Source organism: Hippoglossus hippoglossus, chromosome 16 (assembly GCF_009819705.1).
Source record: "Hippoglossus hippoglossus isolate fHipHip1 chromosome 16, fHipHip1.pri, whole genome shotgun sequence".
Classification (NCBI taxonomy): Eukaryota; Metazoa; Chordata; class Actinopteri; order Pleuronectiformes; family Pleuronectidae; genus Hippoglossus; species Hippoglossus hippoglossus.
In genome coordinates this window covers 7,961,717-7,980,919 of record NC_047166.1, presented here as the reverse complement: position 1 = coordinate 7,980,919, position 19,203 = coordinate 7,961,717, and the positions used below count along the sequence as shown (strand labels likewise).

General features: G+C 42.3%; 3 protein-coding genes across 3 annotated transcripts; 1 reads left to right on the top strand and 2 right to left on the bottom strand.

The window, feature by feature from the left end:
• Positions 1–815: 815 nt before the first annotated feature.
• LOC117776326 (serine protease hepsin-like) lies at positions 816–8,831 on the top strand. The gene is made up of 12 exons (XM_034610160.1): positions 816–958; positions 1,059–1,209; positions 1,320–1,570; positions 1,644–1,780; positions 1,871–1,972; positions 2,055–2,099; positions 6,942–7,086; positions 7,319–7,475; positions 7,753–7,851; positions 7,939–8,102; positions 8,299–8,438; positions 8,522–8,831. Exons 1-12 carry the CDS (start codon positions 823–825, stop codon positions 8,672–8,674), a joined length of 1,680 nt encoding a protein of 559 aa, XP_034466051.1. The 5' UTR covers positions 816–822; the 3' UTR covers positions 8,675–8,831.
• Positions 4,232–5,851, bottom strand: LOC117776994 (trypsin-2-like). The gene is made up of 5 exons (XM_034611440.1): positions 5,812–5,851; positions 5,572–5,725; positions 5,238–5,497; positions 4,693–4,829; positions 4,232–4,567 (listed from the first exon to the last, which is right to left on the bottom strand). The coding sequence occupies exons 1-5, from the start codon at positions 5,849–5,851 to the stop codon at positions 4,415–4,417; spliced, it is 744 nt and encodes a 247-aa protein (XP_034467331.1). The 3' UTR covers positions 4,232–4,414.
• A 538-nt stretch (positions 8,832–9,369) lies between the features above and the next one.
• On the bottom strand, positions 9,370–18,469 carry cblc (Cbl proto-oncogene C, E3 ubiquitin protein ligase; the record flags this gene model as incomplete). The annotated part of the gene is given in 18 exon segments (XM_034610159.1): positions 9,370–9,656; positions 9,894–9,949; positions 10,095–10,178; positions 10,639–10,694; positions 10,856–11,012; positions 11,189–11,293; positions 11,295–11,350; positions 11,352–11,372; positions 12,933–13,066; positions 13,216–13,264; positions 13,266–13,308; positions 13,404–13,541; positions 13,909–14,030; positions 14,912–15,070; positions 15,276–15,303; positions 18,117–18,142; positions 18,144–18,344; positions 18,347–18,469. Coding segments are annotated over 13 exon segments (1,200 nt in total), but the record flags the coding sequence as incomplete, so codon positions are not given.
• Between the last annotated feature and the right edge of the window lie 734 nt (positions 18,470–19,203).

The window sequence follows — 19,203 nt, the reverse complement described above, 5'->3', positions numbered from 1 at the left end:
GGAGAGACAGGGTGAAACGGGTCTTTTCTTTTCTTTTATTTGCTTATCTCATTGTTATAAATTTTACTTCTATATCTCTCATTTAAGTTATGTCTCAGGGTTAAACCATAAAATATGTTCAGTCAATACTGTTATTATTATATCTGTATTTCAATGGATGTTTAAATATGGGCTTATGTACCAGAGAAGTGATTTCTGCCAACTCAGAAGAATAATTTAATGACAGTACTCAACATGGACATGAAATGAATATCCCTTAAAAACAAGCGTAAGAGCATCTCCATATTGTTTATTCATTACGTTATATATGTTGAATAAATAAATAAAAACGTCTGTATTGGTTAAAAAGTGGTGTCAGGTGCTTTATGTCCAGCGTAGTGAAAAGATCAATCACTTTGTCAACGTTGCTGTTAAATTGTAATCGATCTCTAAATTTAATCTCTAAGAGAATGAATAAGCTCTGACTGACGAGTGAATGAAACACATCACATCTGGTCCAAAAAAAGAAAGTCACATAGTATTAGAGAATATTTAATGGTGCTATGACAGTAAAAAAACAAATTGTGATAACACAACCAAAAACAGGCTCAAACTAACACATTGTTTAGATGACATATATCATACGGCGATTCTTTTTTGATATCATGCAACACATACATGAAGAATTGAACTACTGCATGGTTAAGGATTAGAACGACATCAATTTGCTGACAAGAAAGATATTCTTACTTTTTTGATGCAGTGTTTCATTTCTAAGTAATTCTGGAAATCATTCACTTGACCCCCAACATCCCACTGCAGGGATTGGTTCCTCACCGACCAATGAGGATTGCCAGAGAGCAGGGCAGCTCACCTGCCTGTGGATATAAACCCAGGATCTTGGTGAAGTCCTGTCATCAACTCGATCACACAGCAACCATGAGGTCTCTGGTCTTCGTTCTGCTCATCGGAGCTGCTTGTAAGTGTCCAATTGACTTGCTTTCTAACAGAAGCTAATTCTTCTTCTTATAGTAAGAACAGAAGTTAACAGGTCTACGTTGCCCAACATGTGTTTTCAGTTGCCTTGGAGGACGACAAGATCGTCGGAGGGTATGAGTGCACGCCTCATTCCCAGGCCCATCAGGTGTCTCTGAACTCTGGCTACCACTTCTGTGGAGGCTCCCTGGTCAACGAGAACTGGGTTGTGTCTGCTGCTCACTGCTACAAGTCGTAAGTTTCTCCTTGATGCTATGAAGACAACGTTTTTTCATGCAGGAATCATTGTGTTTAAACAGCATCATGAAAGTCACGTACAAAACAACCCTCTCTCTCCTGTGCAGCCGCGTGGAGGTGCGTATGGGCGAGCACCACATCAGGGTCAATGAGGGAACCGAGCAGTACATCAGCTCCGCCCGTGTCTTCCGCCACCCCAACTACAGCTCCTACAACATCGACAACGACGTCATGCTCATCAAGCTGAGCAAGCCCGCCGTCTTCAACCAGTACGTGCAGCCTGTGGCTCTGCCCACCAGCTGTGCCCCCGCTGGCACCATGTGCACAGTCTCTGGATGGGGCAACACCATGAGCTCCTGTGAGTAATAACTCCTGCATTGTTCTCTCAATGTCTGCAGCACAACTCCCTCTAAATCTGTCTTGTTCCCCAGCCGCTAACGGCGACAAGCTGCAGTGCCTGGATCTCCCCATCCTGTCTTTCAGCGACTGTAATAACTCCTACCCTGGCATGATCACCGATGCCATGTTCTGCGCTGGATACCTGGAGGGAGGAAAGGACTCTTGCCAGGTATGAAATTTAATGGTCAGGCAGAACGACTATATGTATACTTGGAATTACATATTAAATTGAATCTTCTTAATCTTCCGCTTGTGTCAGGGTGACTCCGGTGGCCCCGTCGTGTGCAACGGTGAGCTGCAGGGTGTTGTGTCCTGGGGCTACGGATGTGCTGAGAGGGGTAATCCTGGTGTCTACGCCAAGGTAACTTTCCAAAGAGAAAGATATTTAATCCACAGTGAGACACTGATGAACTGATCTAACTCTGATTCCTCTTCTTCTTCAGGTCTGCATCTTCAACAACTGGCTGACGAGCACCATGGCCAGCTACTAAGTGATTGAAGCAAAGTTCAGTCGAGCAGCTCAACATCATTTGCTGTTCATGCTCCTTCTTTTGCACTGGACACTTTGTACAAATAAAATCATTCAAAGCAGAATATTGAGTCTTGTTTTGTCTTGTTTTGTCCTTGAATGGTAGTTGTTGAACACATCCTTGTTAAAAGTGTATTGTAAATCATTGCAATTCAGAGTCAAACACACTGAAGTTAGAGATGAATGTCTGGTTCATTTGAGAAAAAAAAATAAAGACTTAATATCATTAGCAAAGTACAGGAAATATATGACCTCATGTTTTTAAGTCTCCTCACATTATATTTCTCAAAAATTATAGACAAACATCACAAAACTCGACAGCAAAGTAAATATAACAAATAAAAACCCAACCCAGAAACAGTTTTCTAAAACTGTTAGCCAATAACCTGGAATAAATGATGACAAAGAGGAAAATATAAAAGTGGTGTCAACCCTTTCCGTTTATAAAATAACTATTGTAAACTAAGTGTTTTATTCTTCTATCCAGCAAGGTTGCAAACCTGAAGTCAAAATATATTTTTTATGAATCAACAATCGATCTAAAATATAATATTGTGATTTGATGCCTCCATTAAATGCTACTTGCTAAAAAACTTACTTCCTGTCCAGTCCCAGGAGGGTGGGGCCTGTTTAGTGTCTCCCTTTGTTTGCAGCAACATGTTCACCTGCTTCTGATGTTTCCTGACTTTGCATCTCATACATTATTTAAGTAAGGTATTCATATTTGTTATGGTTACTCCTGTTTCTTTGTTTAATCCCAAAATTGTGCATTGATGTTGAGTTCTTTAGAGTAGCCCTTGTTTACTGAATATTGTTTTCCCTTGGTTCGACACCACATAAGAACACAAAAAGACAAACTGTTGCACGTCTCTCCTCTGTTGCTCTTGATTTAACTAGTGAGCCAATGCAGAGACTAATTCCTCCAGCAGGAATTAATAACTTATTTCACAGATTTTTTATTGTTTAACCGTCTTTACTGGTAATTAAATGGTTAAACTTGTCATGTAGCTTGAAGTTCCTGTGGACCTTCTGCAGGTTTATCTCTGTATGATACAGCAGAGGTCTCGTTACAAGATGGACATCTGCTGCTGTTGCTGGAAATTAATAATTCAATTTTATTTCCCTGCATTTGAATTATGAATAAATTCATGATTAATGCATATGCAAAAATCACCTTTATAAGGGGACTTTAAATTTTCCATTTTGCCTTTCATCTACGAATCTGTCGAGCTGTCGCATTGCATTTCATCATCATCTCTTTCTGTGTCATCACGTCTCAGTGATGATGATGATGATGATGATGATGATGATGATGATGATGATGACGATGATGATGATGATGATGATGAAGAGGCAGAGGCCGTATAACTGGACAGAGCTGCAGGTGTTTAGCAAAGAGGGAGATGTTCTGTCCAGTGGCTGATTTCAGACTGTCTCTGAAAGTGTCAGGAAAGATATGTGCAGTGATTTGAGTGTAACCGATGGCTGATTTTCAACCAACAGCTTCAGCTGGACAAGAAAACAAAGCAGTCGGGGCGAGCATGACATTTGTTTCCTTGTTGAGAAGTAAAGGTTATTGCAGTGTGTTTGAGCCGCACAGTATGTGTGACAGTGTGACGGCACCATGTGACAGCCCGTGTGTTTGTGTTTTGGTCTGAATGACACTGTCAGGCGCTCGGTCAAACATGTGACAGACTTTGAGCTTGTACTGCATCATTTCTTCACATAATACTGTTCTTTTACTCTCCTTCTTTTGAGCACCAACGTTTTAGGAACAATACAGAATGATTCCCATAGCACACCATCCCTCTCTGAGTCCAAGAACCGACTCTAAATTGACTGTAGGTGTTTGTCTGACATACATCTCGACCAATGTCAGCTGGGATTGGCTCCAGCTCCATGTGTTCTAGATAATGGATGGACAGATGGACATATGCTCTTATTATCTGACTGTGGTGTATATTTATTTTTACAGTCTTACCACTGATTTGAAATGGAGAAGTCAGAAATGTCTTAAACAGTAATATAATTGCCTGGGAGCATGTGTATTAAAAGTAGTAACATTATTGTCAACAGAAATAAACACAGTGATGCATCATAAAATGGAAGATTTTATTGACTGTGCCTGACGGAACACATATCTCTCTCTCTCTCTGTTTCTTCTCTCAGCTGCTCTCCCCTCTGACACCACCCACCACCATCCTGTCTCCTTCACTCTCTCTCTCTCTCACTGGTTCCCCTCTCCCATGCCGTTCCTTGATGGCAGATCACAGTCTAGCTGTATGTGGTGAGAATGTTGTTGATCCAGGGCAACAGAGAGCAGACTTTGGTGTAAACGCCCGGGAAGTTGGGCTGAGCGCAGCCTTGGCCCCAAGAGACGATACCATGCAGCTCGCCATTACACACCAGAGGACCACCGGAGTCCCCCTGAGCAGGGGGGAGGGAGGAAATGGAGGTTATTTCTCCCATCATCACATCAGCATGCTCAATTGTTTTTTACTCTACACATCCACAGCCTCATTTAATGTGCTGTGTAATTGCGTGAAAAATACCTGACAAGCATCTTTGCCTCCCTCCAGGTATCCAGCGCACACCATGCGGTCGGTGATCTTGCCGGGGTAGGAGCCTTCACAGTCCATGTGGGACATAATGGGGACGTTCACACACTGGAGGTTGAATGGGTTGAACACTGCAGGTAAGAGCAGAAAAAGAAAGACAAATGTTGGAGAATAGTTTAATCAGTAATTCTTACCATTTGCCATTTTACCCTTAAAGCTAGGGTTGGTAATCCTGGAAGAGCAAGAGCAGGCCACAGTGCAACCGATACATCCCACCCCCTCCCACTCTTGTCAAAGCTACGCCCCCCAAAACACATGGACGTGCACTGACTGACAACTGGTAGTGGACAACTTTTCAATAGGTATTGTATAGTTTTTAAAAAAATGGTTCTAGAGATGTGTTTAGTGCAGAAACAGCTTTTTCTATAATTATTTTTAATTGAAGCCCTGTGTGTAATAATTTGTTACATTTCTGTTCCATGTGTAAGAATCACAGATGAATAAATATTATTATCATGAGCAAACTGTTTTCAGCTCACCTTGATCAGTGTAGATGTTGCCCCATCCGGACACCGTGCACATGTCCCCGGCCGCGGGGCAGGCTTTGGGCAGGGCGACGGGCCTGACGTATTCGTTCACGGTGACGGGCTGAGCCAACCTCATCAGCATGATGTCATAGTCCAGGGTGGTGTAGTCGTAGTTTTCGTGCCAATAGATGGCGTCCACCGACATGTACTGCTCCGTGCCCTCGTTCATCCAGATGTGGTGGTCACCCAAGACTGCAATCTGGGAGTAGGGGCTGAAATAGACAGCAAATGTTGAGAACTTGAAATTCTCGTGAGAACAGCATGAACACATGAGTGGGACACAAACTTTTGCCAGCAGTGCGCAGCGGAGGCGATCCAGCGGTCGTTGATGAGGGAGCCGCCACAGTAATGGTAGCCGATATTGAGAGACACCTGCCAGGGTTGGGAGTGTTGGGTGCACTCGTAGCCGCCTACGATCTTGTCGTCCATAGGGGCTGCAGCTGTGGTGTAAAGAAAATGTAAAACACTTCATGTTTGACAGATTTCAAATTCATTTTTTATTCTAAAACCTTCAGCTGAGCTTTACCTGCAGCTCCCAGGAGCGCGAGAACAATCAGACCAATCATCTTGTGGCTGCCTCGAGCCTTCCTACGAACCAGACTGGACGTGAATCATCTGTTTCTCACTGCATTTATACTTTAACCCATCTGTGACTTTCCATGCCCCCCCCTCCTTTAAACTCCCCTCACCTTTATTCCTCCACCCAATTCCTCCCACCCACCTTCAAATCTCTTTTCTCTCCTGCCCCCGTGAAATAACCTCGTCTTTTTATGTGCCAAGTTAATCCTGCTGATGTATGAGCAACATCTCAAATGTTTTTGGCCTTGAGATTTTTGCCATTTGTCCCCTTAATAAATGTGACTCTGTATATACAATGGGACAAGAGAGGCTCCTAATTGTAAGAAAATCACTGGAATCATATAATATGCTTTGAAGAGGTAATTGTACACGTGCCCCATGAATTAAAAATACATAGAGGATCTTTAATGATCAGAGATAATGACCCATGCAGTAAATGTAAATGCAGGTCAGGGATGTCACCAGGCACTCTGTATTATTCCTCTTATTTAAATTAACTAACGACGTTTTTTCTTCAGCATCCCATATTTAAATCAATATCTTGTATTTATTTCTGACAGACTTAAGGCCAATTTTTAAATTTTTTTGTTAACTGTTGCAACCAGTGATTCAGTGTGTACAGCAGAACGAATTATACTGCATGTATTAGGAGCTCTAAAGTCGTGTAACTTCTATGCGACGGGAGAAAAGCAAAAAACAGCTTGTTATTTTCCTGCCTCTGAGACACCAGATGAGCTCTTTCTCACCTCCCTTATCACCTGCCCATGTTCAAGGGCAGCCAAAAGCTGAGCCAACTAACAGCACGCTTACGAATCTTGTTCTATATCAAGCAACCAAGAGAGAATGGTAAACGGGTATCGTGATATCGGAGAGACCTTCTGCCACATTCGTAAATGAGGGGCACAGGTGACACAACCGTAGGGGGTGAGCTGCCAGGAGGTGGAATTGGGCAAACAAGAACATACAGGAGCTTGATAAGAGAGCAGATCTGGTGAGATGCCCGGTGCCAGGCGATAAGAACAGGAGAGTGTCAGGACACAGATGTGGTCGACGGAAAGATGGAGGTGGCGGGTGTAGGGGGGGGGGGGGGTGGAGTGGGTAAGGTTGAGTGCGTTGGGGCTGATGGGATATAAATGTGAGCCGAGGTGTGTCCGAGTGTCTTCTGATCATTCACCAGACACCATGAGACTGCTGGCGCTGCTGCTGATGGTCGGGGCTGCTGGTAACACAAATACACACATTCACCAAGACGCATGCACGCAAATAAACACACACACACACACATGCACAGCTGCATATTTCTATACTCATGTCAAATATTTTAAAAATATGATGGTAAGTTGTGGATAATGACTTTGAAACATGAATCTTTGTCATGTCGCTCTTGGTTTCATCCATTGTGTGTGTGTCTGTGTGTGTCTGTGTGTGTCTGTCTGTGTGTGTGTGTGTTACAGTGGCAGTTCCCCGTGAGGATGGACGCATCGTTGGCGGACACGAGTGTGCTGCTCACTCCCGTCCTTTCATGGCCTCCCTCAACTATGGCTACCACTTCTGCGGTGGGGTGCTCATCAACAAGCAGTGGGTGCTGTCTGTTGCCCACTGTTGGTACAAGTAAGCATTCACGGCTGGAGAATCCTATCACATATCATGACATATACGTTCTTTTTTTCAAATTCACGGCTCGTTTTGCTTGGTTTTTCTTTCTGCTTTTTTCCCTCTGAGGTACAACCAAAAACATTCGTAGGTGGAAAATGAATGATTTATCAGTTCAGGAGCACACGTGCAGAATAGTATTAGCAAAAGAGGAAATTAAATTGATGTAGAATTAGAAGATACATTATGCACAGAAGCGTTTTCGGGCTCCCACATATTTGACCTCTTGTTTCAGTCCCTACGCCATGCAGGTCATGCTGGGAGAACATAACCTGAGAGTGTTTGAGGGCACGGAGCAGCTCATGAAGCCCGACACCATCATCTGGCATCCTAAGTGAGTGAAGAACTTAACCACCCGGCCTTTTCTTTTGCATTCTGCATGACTTAATGATCCTTTTTATGCATTTCTCTCCATGTGCAGTTATGACTACCAGACTCTGGATTATGACATCATGCTGATCAAGCTCTACCATCCTGTGGAGGTGACCGAGGCAGTCGCACCCATCCCACTGCCCACAAGCTGTCCAGTGGGGGGGACCCCCTGCTCTGTGTCTGGCTGGGGGAACACTGCCTTGGATGGAGACGGTTCGTTTCTAATTGTGATTTTAATCCTAAAATACAATCTGACTGACAAATAATGTCGTCTGTGTTGCTTTTAAGAGATTGATTCCGTCAACGGCTCAAATTCTCTGTAGTGGAAAGTAATTAAGAACATTTACTCAAGTAGTGAACTGGTTTTTGTGTGTGATTTGTTGACTAATGCGTATCTTGTCAAATGTAGCGCCTTACATGCCCACCCTGCTGCAGTGTTTGAACGTGCCCATAATTGATGACGTGCAATGTGACAAGTCCTATCCTGGAATGATCTCACCCAGGATGGTGTGCGCCGGGTACATGGATGGAGGCAGAGATGTGTGCAACGTGAGTTTCACCAAAGTTGTTCTGGACTCAAATCTCTGTATGTGCAGGAGAATTCATCATTGTGTATCTCCACCGTTTGTCAGGGTGACTCCGGCAGCCCTCTGGTGTGTCTTGGAGAAGTCTACGGCCTGGTGTCATGGGGTCGGGGATGTGCCAATCCTAACTACCCCGGCGTCTACGTCAAGTTGTGCGAGTTCCACTCCTGGATTGAAAACACGCTGGCGGCCAACCCCTGAAGAAAGAACGTTTTCTGTCCTCGCTTCTTCCATTTTCTTTTCTTTTCCTTCTCTTTCTCTCGTGACTTGTCTCCTCTGACGTTTCCCCCTCACAAATCCAGACTCAGCACACATGTGCCGAAACATAAAAAAACACAATAAAACCATTTGGTATGTGTTCACCGTCATTTCTGTTCATATTTTCATTTCAAAGTAAAAAGGGGAAAAAAATGAAACCACATAGAAGCTCAAGTATGTGTCAGTTACAGGTTTATTTGTTTGGTTTTAGTACCATAAACATTTTTTAGATTGATTTCGACCTTTAGTTACTTACATAAATAATAAGAACACTATAGTTTTAAAGTTTAAAAGATGAGGTAGCATATTTCTAATGTTTCACATGTTGACTTTTGATTGCTCCCTTTTTTTTGTTCAGATAATTACATTTTCAAATATCAAGCCTTTCATTAGTTTTTATTATTGGATTGTGGCTCTGAAAATACTTTAATTATGAAAACGAGAGGATTGTGTGACTATATTTATGAATCGGTGCCGAACCTACTGTGGAGATAATGGCAGTGAGATTATTAAACAGCAGGAGGCCTCAGTGGACAAGGTTTCTGTCAGTGGTACACACACAAACACACGCACACACACACACACACACACACACACACGCACACACACACACACACACACACACACACACACACACACACACACACACACACACACACACACACACACACACACACACGCACACACACACACACACACACACTCTCATTTACAGTTAAACATGACACAAAAAACTATTCCAACTGAGGCTGAAGGAGGATTCGTTCATTTCTTCATTTACAGAGTGTTTGTCAGGATGACATTGTTCTCGTCACCTCACCCAGACCAAATGTATCTTTTCTGGGACTGATTCTCCTTTCCTCCCTCCCTTTACGTCTTCTTCTCTCTTTGACTGGGTGGGAGGGTCCGAGCCATGCGGCGTCACCTACACACAAACACAAACAGATTGCATTTCATTATAAGTTGTCAATGTAGTAACTTTAGAGGTGTCACAAACAATATCAGTACCCGTCACACTGCACTGCAATAATGGCAAGAATCGAGCCGTTATTGGATACTAGTAAGGATATTAGGATCCTAGTCAGCAAGATACATTGGAAAAGCATAATTCCAGTGGAAGTGTATGATGGGTAGACCACTGCACATGAAGCTAATAACTTACTGTTGACACCTCGCTGGTATGAAGAAGACGTCTTCCCTTCTGTAAGTTGCTCAACGCTGAAAAGCAACATAAGCCAACATGGTGAATTACGAGCAACGGAATCAGCTTGATTGAGTTTACTGATGAGTAAAGTCAAAACAGGCTCAGGTGGAAAATACTGGTTTACTGCAGCCAGTCTCCATGGAGACTGCTGTCAATCACCTGTGGGAGAGTGAGTGTGGCATCGGCAACCTCAGGCCGCCAGAGTCATCGTCCCCACTGCTGTTTGGCTCCTCCCTCTGAGTCCTTAGTGGAAAGCACACAACACATTTTATTTCATTTTACATTTCATTTCCTCTTGTGTTTTTATTTAATAACTGATCAGACCATCAGCTATAGCACTGATATTTCTGAATTTCTAAGATAAATGGAAGTTCTTTGTAAGAATAATAGGAAACTTAGTGGCACAGTCCACAATTTGATGCCAGGTTACTTTTTTTAAAACAACTAACTTTTATAATTTTCTAAATATGTAAACAAATCAATAAATTAAAATACAATGCTTTAAAACACAAACAATATAAAACGCACCCATTAGCCTTAACAAGCACTCAACTGCAACTTCACCTCATAGACAATATAAACTTCCACATGTTGACTATAAATAAAACTAAAATGTCAAGATCATCATCTGTAAAGTCTCAGCATCATGTCAAAGTTTAAACTCCTCCTCGTGCACATGTAGAAAAGAGGATCAGCGTGTCACCTGTTGACGTTGGCTTGTTGTTTGCGTCTCCTCCGCGCTTCAGTGACACCGTGAGGCTGCTCGGGAGAGGAAACATGTCAGGCACCAGTACCACTACACACACTCACGTCACAGTTCGGTTCGCCAAGTCTGTGCATGATTGAACATTCTGAGACGCTTGAAAAATTATCACCATCATCAAACTGCCAAGACGTGACGCAGCAACATGTGGAATTACTGGACCGGAGGTGCGATAGTGTTTGGTCAGCACGTTGGCTTCTGGTGTCTGGGGCTGGTGGGTGGGACGGGAGGAGCGTGGGGTCTTGCTGTTTTTAGGGGGCAGAGGTGGAGCACCAGAGGCGGGAGATGGGCACCTGGTAATCCAAATTTGAGAGCTGTTGGTCTGAGGGAGACAAAGTGAAGCAGGCAGCCAGTGAGTGTAACTGCTCTAAGTTTGGTTTCTTCTTCATTGTAGGACAGTGACTTAGAAGAGACAGAAGGAAACTAGGAGTTGGATGAAGATACAATTGAGCTAAACTGATCAAAAACCAACAGAAACATATTCACACACCTTCCTCAAGGCAGCCATTTCTTTACCACAACTTCAATATCCTCATGGTCCTCCTCCTCCTCTTCCTCCTCCTCCTCCTCCTCCTGGCCATGACCACTTGCCTGCCAGGTAGGGCTCGATGAGAATGGACTCGGTCCCTCTGATGTGGCAGCGACAGTATGGGACACGTGTTGCCCGCTGACTTCTGCTGGATAGCTTATGAATGACAGGAGACAGACAGGGTCCATGGAACACACTTTAGACCCGTGGTTGTGTGTTGCTTCAAGCCTTTTGAACTGTGTGTAGTGAATATACAGGACTTGTCTTCAAAAAAAAAAGAGTGGCTAGTTTTCTGAAAGATGAATAAGGTGGAAATATCACGTTCGACAGACAGAGTCGATTGTGGGTTTTGTGCAAATCTAAACCAGATAAAAGTGAATTGAACAATTGCTCTGTAACTTTCTTTGTGTTTTTGTTGCTCACATCATTGGATGTTTTTTTTAACTGTGTTTACCACACTGCTTTAAAATCCTGTAATAAAACTTCTGTTCCTCAGCTTTAAATTTACATTACTTTAAAATCAAAGTCTCTGCTATCTCTCCTTTCATTGGGGGGGGCATTAGGACCCAGGTGCAATTTTGCTCAGGCAGGGTGAGGTCACCTCAGCCACTAAAAGGTTCACGGAGAACAGGTCAGTCTCTTTCATGATCACTCCTGTGCACGTGGCCTCATGGGTGAGCAAGCAAAGTCTTGTGCTCTGGACATAGTGTGTAAATGGTGACCCTGTTGAGTTTATATGACAAAATGTTGGTCTGCCAGCAATTTAGTGAAGGGTCTGTTAAATCCTATAACAGAGGTTACACTAAGGCAGGTCATTGAATTTATGTATGTGAACTTTTCTTGGCTTTTCCATTGTGGACGAATGTCACAAAGCATTTTAGTGCTCTCACATATACTGATTCACTTTTTGATCAGGGGTGAATGTGCCTGACACGGTTAAAAGAGGATGTGAGCCTGCAGCTCACACAGGAAGTCCTCAGCCAATGCCAGGACACAGTGCTCTGCACCTTTGCAGACATGAAAACCTCCTGAATAAATCAGAGGCCACTGGATGGTCGACTGAAGGAAATGGTGGTCGAGCACGTAGCTGTAATGTGCCGGCAGCTTTCTGAGTGCATGTCTTAAAGTCAAAAGAAGAAGCAGGAAGTTGGGTGGGACCAGTTTCATGTATTGGATATTTCTTGTAATGTGTTTTTTCTACGATGACTAATGAATTCGTTTTAAAATTTGAGGCTATTTTTTGAGGCACCTTTTTTTTTTTTAAACTGAACATTCTACTCAGACAAAAGGGCGCTTTTCAGCAATTCTACATTTTAACACAATGTACCAAGGACAGAAACGTATAAAATGAATAAATAATTAATGGTGAATAATCTTACATACATGAATTAAGGCCATTCAGGGACTAGTCTTTGTGTAAAGAAATGTAAATGTGTCTCACTATTTTAACTAAGTCACATTTAAAACTTGTAAAAAGCAGCTTTGATTTTTTAAGATTATTTAGAATTTATTTGGAATCACTCACACCGCTTCGTTAAACACGGAGCTTATTTTGTAAATAACCAGCTTCATCAGCCCACAGGGTTTTCACATACAAACATTATAGTATTTCTTCATCCCAGACTCTTTCACTCCACTAAACTCAAACGGTGCAGTAACAGTAGCTGAACAACAGCTTGTGTTATAGTGTCGGTGGGTTTCATACCTGCCAGCCTGTGAGGCAGCGTTGGCACAGGAGATGCCCACAGGGCTGAATACGAGTGTCCTTATCCTTCTCTGCACAGATCTTACACAACTGGAAGGTGCTGCCGATGGTCACAGTAAAGCTCCGTACTGCTCCTGTTGGGTGGTTAGTCAAAGAAGAGGCAGAAAACGATGAGAGGAAACGTTTATCTCAGGATATGATCTTTGTTTTGTCTTGGTTGCAGCTCCAAGATGCTGCTGGCACTCCACTGTGACGCTGATAAAGATGTTCAAAGTGCATCCGCTTACTTCTGTGACTCTGACATTGCTCCTCTGGTAAGGTTCACACAAGGCGGGTCAGGTCGGGGTTCACATCACGGCCATCAGGGTACAGGTAGCTGCAGGCGCACACACACACACACACACACACACTGAGAGAAACACACAAACAAAGGAGAATAATTCAGAGCATCATTGTGCGCGTGTTTCTGACCAGCCCTCACTGAAGCCTTCGATGAGAGCCATGTAGAGAGGTGTGTTCTCTGGGATGGACTGGACGATGCTGCCATCAGTGGTCACATGACCAATAGCCCACTGGCCCATTCTTGTGCAGCTTAGTCTGAAGATATAGCTGAGAGAGAAAGATCCTTGTTATTCGCATGACATAAACATTAAGAAACTTCCAGTTCACAGATAAGTGCTAGAATGTCACTTTACAAATACTCTCAGTATTACTTCTATTGTGTATTCATTAGTTTTTTTATGTGCTGTGAAAATCTATCTGCTTAAACCTTTGAAATAGATGTGAAAAAGTAATAAATGAATGATCCACCTTTGAATTTTTAAACGTCAAACAAGCACTTAACGCTGCTGGAGTGGTTCTTTTACTTCAAGGACCCAATTTTTCACGACTGGGATAAGTTTCCAGATGTGATGTAACTCAAGTACCCATCAAACCTCGACAGTGTTAATAGTGATGTAGATCAACACGTCCGTACCTTCCAGGCCTGTGCAGGTAGTGCTCCAGACGAGCTATAACCTGGTCGTAGGTGAGGAAAGCCATGTAGCCTGCATGAGTCACTGCTAATTGGTTCCAGTTCCTTAAAAGTGAATACCAGGGCTGTAAGGGAGAAAATAATCAGGATGAGAGAATAGTTTGGGAAATATGCTCATTTGTTTTTCTTCCGAGGTGCAAGGATAAACAAAACTACTCTTAGCGAAGCTACAGACAGTTAGCTTAGTTAAGTATGAAGATAGATCTTATCTCTCCTTTATTTTCATCTCCAGCTGCTTTTTCTTGGTGACTTGGAATGTTTATTTTCTGCTATATTGCTGATTAGTCTTGACCTCAATGTATTCACAAGTTAAAATACAGGTTGAATGAATTAAACATGTTCATGCTTGTTATACTGGTAGCAACCTGAGGCCCATGTTAGCATATAGGCATATAGGACATTGAGTAAACATTAAATAAATATTTTCTCAAATACTGTTTTTGTTATTTTAGGTGGTTCATACAGATTGTATGTTCAACAGCAAATCCTATTGGTATTTGATGCCAAAATAAACTGGGTCAAACGTCATGATTGACAGCTCAGACTGGCTCACGATTGGCTCCGTGGGCCTTATTGACAGGGCGTCACTACCGTAGACTTCAAATGACTTTTTGGTGCAAGACGGTCAGTTTCATTTCTGGATATTTGGAGGAAGGTGGAGACTGTTCTGCCTCGTTAGCATCCAACAAATAGTCCTGACATTTAACCCCCATAAAGGAGGAAATGACAAACTAGTGTTTTGGATCATACAAATGATGAGTAACCTGAGCTTTCAGGATGCTGGTATATTGATTTTTGTAATGGCTGGTGGTTTCCTGTTGTTTCTAGTATTTAGGCTGAGCTATGCAAACCTGCTGCTGCTGGTAAGATTCGTGTTTATTGTATCACATTTCTTGTATTTAAAAATCCATTTATACCTTTTCTATATAGGAATTGTTGAGCTCACCTGAAAGAGTCTGGTGAAGATGTCAAACTCAAACACAGAGATGTGGTCATTACAGGTGAGATCAATGGTTGATTTGAGCGCCATGGACTCCATCCCTTCCTCAAACGTATGCACAGCTCCGCAGCTGCTCTTTAAAGATTGTCCACGGAACCCACACACCTGCCAGAATACATGGAGTGGATGTATGCACACAGAAAATGCAAAAACAAAATTTCACGTGGTGTAGAAAATTCCACAAACTCACTTGTTGCCAAACGAGTGCCACCAAAACTTCTCGGCCTCTGGCTTGGTCACCCAGTAGGTGTCACCCTGAAAAGATCCATCTGGAAACATGGCCCTCATTCTCACACAGCATGTGACTGACAGCAGGGACAGTTTGGTCAAGTCCTCTCCTGGGAATGAAACACAGCAGACTTTCAGTTGTGCTGCCAAATAGAAATAGACAGTGGCATGGAAATGGAAAGAAATGACCCACATCCCACACACTTCCCCTATGATGGAAAGTCAACCGTAAAAAAAACATTCACGTCATCTTACATATATTCTACATTTGTTTTTAAATTCAAAGGATAAGTAACGTGTAGTGAAAGTATGATCATACTTTGAAGCACTATGTCTTTGTGGTGTATTTATCCCAACATTCACATTATTGCATAATAAAAGCAAAAAAAATATTATAATTATAATAAAATACAATTTGCTATTCTATTACTGTGACAACTTTAAATAAGTATGTGTGTTTTAGAGGAGACGGAATACTTGGAAGATTCAATATTATATCCTTTCAGTTGAGAAAGCAGTGACAATACTTTCCACACACTCTCAAACAGGATGCTCTGTGCTGCATGCTCGTCACCACAAAATGGTTCCATTGGCCAGTTGTGTCAGCTCAGACCAGTGTCTATTAGCCTCAGCTCTGTTCTGTGCTCTTTTACACCCTTCATTTTATTTTAAGGGTATCAAGAGTCATGAGTGATCTGCACATGCAACACATGTTCTGTTCCAACATTCAAATCACACCTGCGTCGAGATCTCACTGTGGCATTTAATAAAAAGTGGAATTGCAATAGAGAGGTTTTAAAATATTCACTCATCAAATATTTGTCAGTGACAAAACGTTTAGGCTGCAGAGCTGAGCTTGTTTTCTGTGAAATGCTGTGATGAGATAAAGTATATTCAGTCAAGTGTTGTACTTAGCTCAAGGATATTTCATGCAACTTAATGCTTCTACTCACATTTCAGAGGGGAAATATTATACTTTTTACACCTTTTTTCTCCAACTACAGTAGCTTATTTTCCTTAAAAAACATGAGATTATGATATTCTGTCATAAATTATAGTGAGTATATACAGAATTACGTGTGTTCTGTATTTATGAATATATCACTCAGGTGAGACATTTTCTCATTTTCTCATACTATCTTTGAATTATTACAGTATTTCTACAGTGTGGTTTTGCTTCTTTTTGCTTCTATTTGTGTTGAGACTTCCTCCACAAAGAAGAAGGTGATTGATGCGTTGACAAATATGTGTGTTTCAAAACTCTTCCAGCTGCTAAACCTTCCACTGTCAGATGTGACGCCTCCGCCATCAGTCGGATCTCACTTCTGTTTTTAGCCTCACATCACAGCCGAGCAGAAATTCCACTTATTAAGGGGCGATTATTGTTTTTCCACTGTCCAACAGTCAGCGTTTTATACAACAGGCTGAGCTCCAGCAGCCAAGCCTCAAAAGAAGACATTTACAATAGGACATTTAAAAAAAAAATAAGAGAATATTTACACATTTTTCCCGTACGTCTAAACCCCATTTTACATAAAGCATTGTGAATTTGCCACATGACTGCCCATGCAGACATGGCTGCGGTGAGGGGGCCATCTGTTCTCTTACATGTGCAGAGGAATCTTCAAGATGATAAATGGATCGTTTAATATGGCTTTTCTGATAGTTTCAGCTGGATGGAAATATGTGACAGAAGCGATATATAGATGGTTGGATGGATGGATGGATAGATTGATAGACATATACAAGACACTCTCTCCTGAGCTGCTCCCATTCAGATGAAATACTGCTGCTGTTGTTTCTACTTTCCCCACATTAGCATCACAAACACATGGGTTTGGCTCTAGTTCCATCTTCATTATTAGTCCCAACAGGATCAGGGCCCAAACACTAAAACTAAAAAGTGACTCGATACAGCTTCTCCAAAACATCCACTTTAGCTACAGAATGTGGTCATAATTATTGTTTATTCTCTGGGGGAGTAAAAAACTCTAAAATAACGGCCAAGTTTTCAGACGTGACTTTTTATCTTGTAGATTTGAAGGACTACCTTTGGTTCTAATGCTCTTAAAGAACATTAGTTGAAAGGCCCTGGTCCCACCATTCTACGTAAAGATTGACGGGCTGTGCGTCTCCGTTAGAACTGACAATTACTTTATCCGTCTTTTAGAAAGTTTGTATGCGGAGAGAAATTTCAACTATGATATGCAAAGGATTAAAAACTAAATTTAGAAAACTTTCAAAAGCCTATTTGAACAGTTTCCATCAGATCTGTGTGATGTGTCGAAAATCCAGAGTGACAGAGACACAGTTTACTGTATGACATTATTGATTTTTTATTAATTATTATTCATTATTATTATACTTGCTGTGAGCATCAAAGATAAAATTCCTTTCAAACTCGGCAAACTTGCGCGCAGAAATATCCGAGATCATATCTTAAAAATGCGGCAAAAAAACGAACTATATTAAGAATAATGTTAGAGGAAAGGTTTCTTTGGAGTTTGTATGACACACATTATTCAGTCTTCAACAGATTGTTTAAATTTTAATATTCATTTGCCAAAAAAATACCAAAATTTTACACCAATTTAACCAAAATACTAAATTCTGGTTAAATTGGTCTGTAAAATATTTTTGTATCATTATTAAGAATAAAAAATCAGCCAATCAATTCATTGTTTCAACTAAACAATTAAAAAAAACGAGAGCGCACTAGATTATGAATGAATTAATGAATGAATGAAGCAAATGATTTGCATCAACCATTTTCTCATGTTAGATATCGGCCGATTGCATTTTAGAAAGAAACATTTCAAGAAAGGAAATAATGAACCAAATGTTTCAAAACCAACACTTGTCTCTAATATTTGGTTTCCTTGTATGTGTCTGAATGTGTAGCATCAGCCAGGAGTGCTCTCACCTTTGACTCGATGTCTCCTCAAATATTCTTTTCCCGTCCTTCTTTGAACAGCAGCACGGCCCTGTCTGTCTTATCCAGCAGGTTTCTGACATGGACCCTCAGGTAGCTGGCCTCGTCTCCCCGGGGCGTCTGTCCGCCTGCGGCCTTGGAGCCTCTGTAGGGCTCCCAAACCTGCGTGAGCAGCGCTGTCGTCTCAAATACCAGCTCGGGCAGGTACGGCGGACTGTTTCCCTCAGGCCCAGGCGGGGGTTCGTGCACAGCTCGTGGAGCTTCTCCAGTCTCTTGACGGCCTTGTCCACCAGCTGTCGGTCCTCGCCTTGTTGGGAGCTGGGAGCTTGAACCTGCTGCTGCCATCATGTCGCTGTTGTGTGTGAGCGATGTGAACCATAAACTACTTTAAATGCCAGTCTGTCCTTGTGCATGAGCCGACTACTGTGCTAAGAGGAGTGGAAGCTCTCGGTGTCTGAATGTTTGAGGTCCTTACAATGATTTCTGTCAGTTGTCTGCTTCATCTGAGAAGCTCACATCTTAGCGTCCTCAAACAGCAGCCGTCCTTCATCCATATCATGATAACCCAACAACATTACATTAGGCAGCGATGGACGTGTGCAGATGCAGCATTCAAAGAGGAGAACGTCCACTCTTTGTCCCTTCACCCTCCTCAAGCTCTGTCACAGTGCAACTATGAGAAAGAGTGAACTAACAACAAAGGAATGGACGACAACAAAGAAACAGTTTCAACTTTTATCATCCCACTCCTTTTTCTCCTCACTCGCTCCACCCTCCTAACTCTACACAATCAGCCTCTCTTGCCCCTAATAACACAGCACTAACCTCCCCAGTGACATTCATGCATGTGTCACAGCAGCCCCACATTCTCAGGTTCATCTACTCACAAAGCAGTGGAAACACGTTCTCTGTCATGGCCTCAAACGCTGCTGTTTCTTCTCCGTCTCTCTCTCCTCTCCCCCCTGCAACGTTTGATTGGTTTCCTGGTTTCAGGCAGATAAACAGGTTTGCTGCTTTGCTCTACTTCTCAGACAAGCAACCAAAGGGAGAGAGAGAGAGAGAGAAGGAGGGAGGGAGG

Bases quoted from the DNA above. Each gene is read 5' to 3' on its own strand.
- LOC117776326 (XM_034610160.1), top strand. From the start codon at position 823: ATGAGGATTGCCAGAGAGCAGGGCAGCTCACCTGCCTGTGGATATAAA. The intron at 1,973-2,054 runs GTAACTTTCCAA...CTTCTTCTTCAG, and splicing joins ATCCTGGTGTCTACGCCAAG to GTCTGCATCTTCAACAACTG. The intron at 8,103-8,298 runs GTTCGTTTCTAA...TGTCAAATGTAG, and splicing joins CACTGCCTTGGATGGAGACG to CGCCTTACATGCCCACCCTG.
- LOC117776994 (XM_034611440.1), bottom strand. From the start codon at position 5,851: ATGATTGGTCTGATTGTTCTCGCGCTCCTGGGAGCTGCAG. The intron at 5,498-5,571 runs GTTTGTGTCCCA...TGTCTATTTCAG, and splicing joins GCTGCGCACTGCTGGCAAAA to CCCCTACTCCCAGATTGCAG. The intron at 4,830-5,237 runs GTGAGCTGAAAA...TCTTACCTGCAG, and splicing joins CAACATCTACACTGATCAAG to TGTTCAACCCATTCAACCTC.